The sequence below is a fragment of the Cariama cristata genome, unplaced genomic scaffold, assembly GCF_000690535.1.
Source record: "Cariama cristata isolate BGI_N322 unplaced genomic scaffold, ASM69053v1 scaffold12633, whole genome shotgun sequence".
Classification (NCBI taxonomy): domain Eukaryota; kingdom Metazoa; phylum Chordata; class Aves; order Cariamiformes; family Cariamidae; genus Cariama; species Cariama cristata.
This window is the reverse complement of record NW_009610240.1, coordinates 77,344-77,735: the sequence shown is the minus strand read 5'-3', so window position 1 is coordinate 77,735 and position 392 is coordinate 77,344. Positions and strand designations below refer to the sequence as shown.

Below are 392 nucleotides of genomic sequence, written 5' to 3'. Positions count from 1 at the left end.
TATGCTGTCTTTGAGCAAAATACCAAAAGATTAAGGAGTGGAGGGAATGAAGGGGTTTGGTCCACACTTTGTAGGGTGGAGGTAAACTCTCCCCGGGCAGGGATTGTCCCTCACTGAGGAGTAGTGGGGCACAGAGGATTGGGGACCCTCTCCAACAGGGTCCCTGTGGGCAGCCTGGGCCCGGGTTTCGGTGGGGATGGCTCCTGACCCACACGCCTTGGGCATCTCTTCCAGAGTACCTGGAGGAGTTCCCCGGGGACGGCCGGGAGTGCGTGAACTGCGGGGCCATGTCCACGCCGCTCTGGAGGAAGGATGGCACCGGGCACTACCTGTGCAACGCCTGCGGGCTCTACCACAAAATGAACGGCATCAACCGGCCGCTCAAGACCACG

The 392-nt window shown here is 60.5% G+C and overlaps 1 protein-coding gene across 1 annotated transcript in view; it reads left to right on the top strand.

Annotated features, from left to right (window-relative positions):
• Window positions 1-234: 234 nt before the first annotated feature.
• The window catches only part of LOC104159811 (transcription factor GATA-5-like), a gene marked incomplete at its 5' end in the record, with an annotated part of 8,691 nt that continues 8,533 nt past the window's right edge, over window positions 235-392 (top strand). Inside the window, 1 exon segment of the mRNA XM_009697816.1 lies at window positions 235-390. Coding sequence (XP_009696118.1) covers window positions 235-390 — 156 coding nt within the window.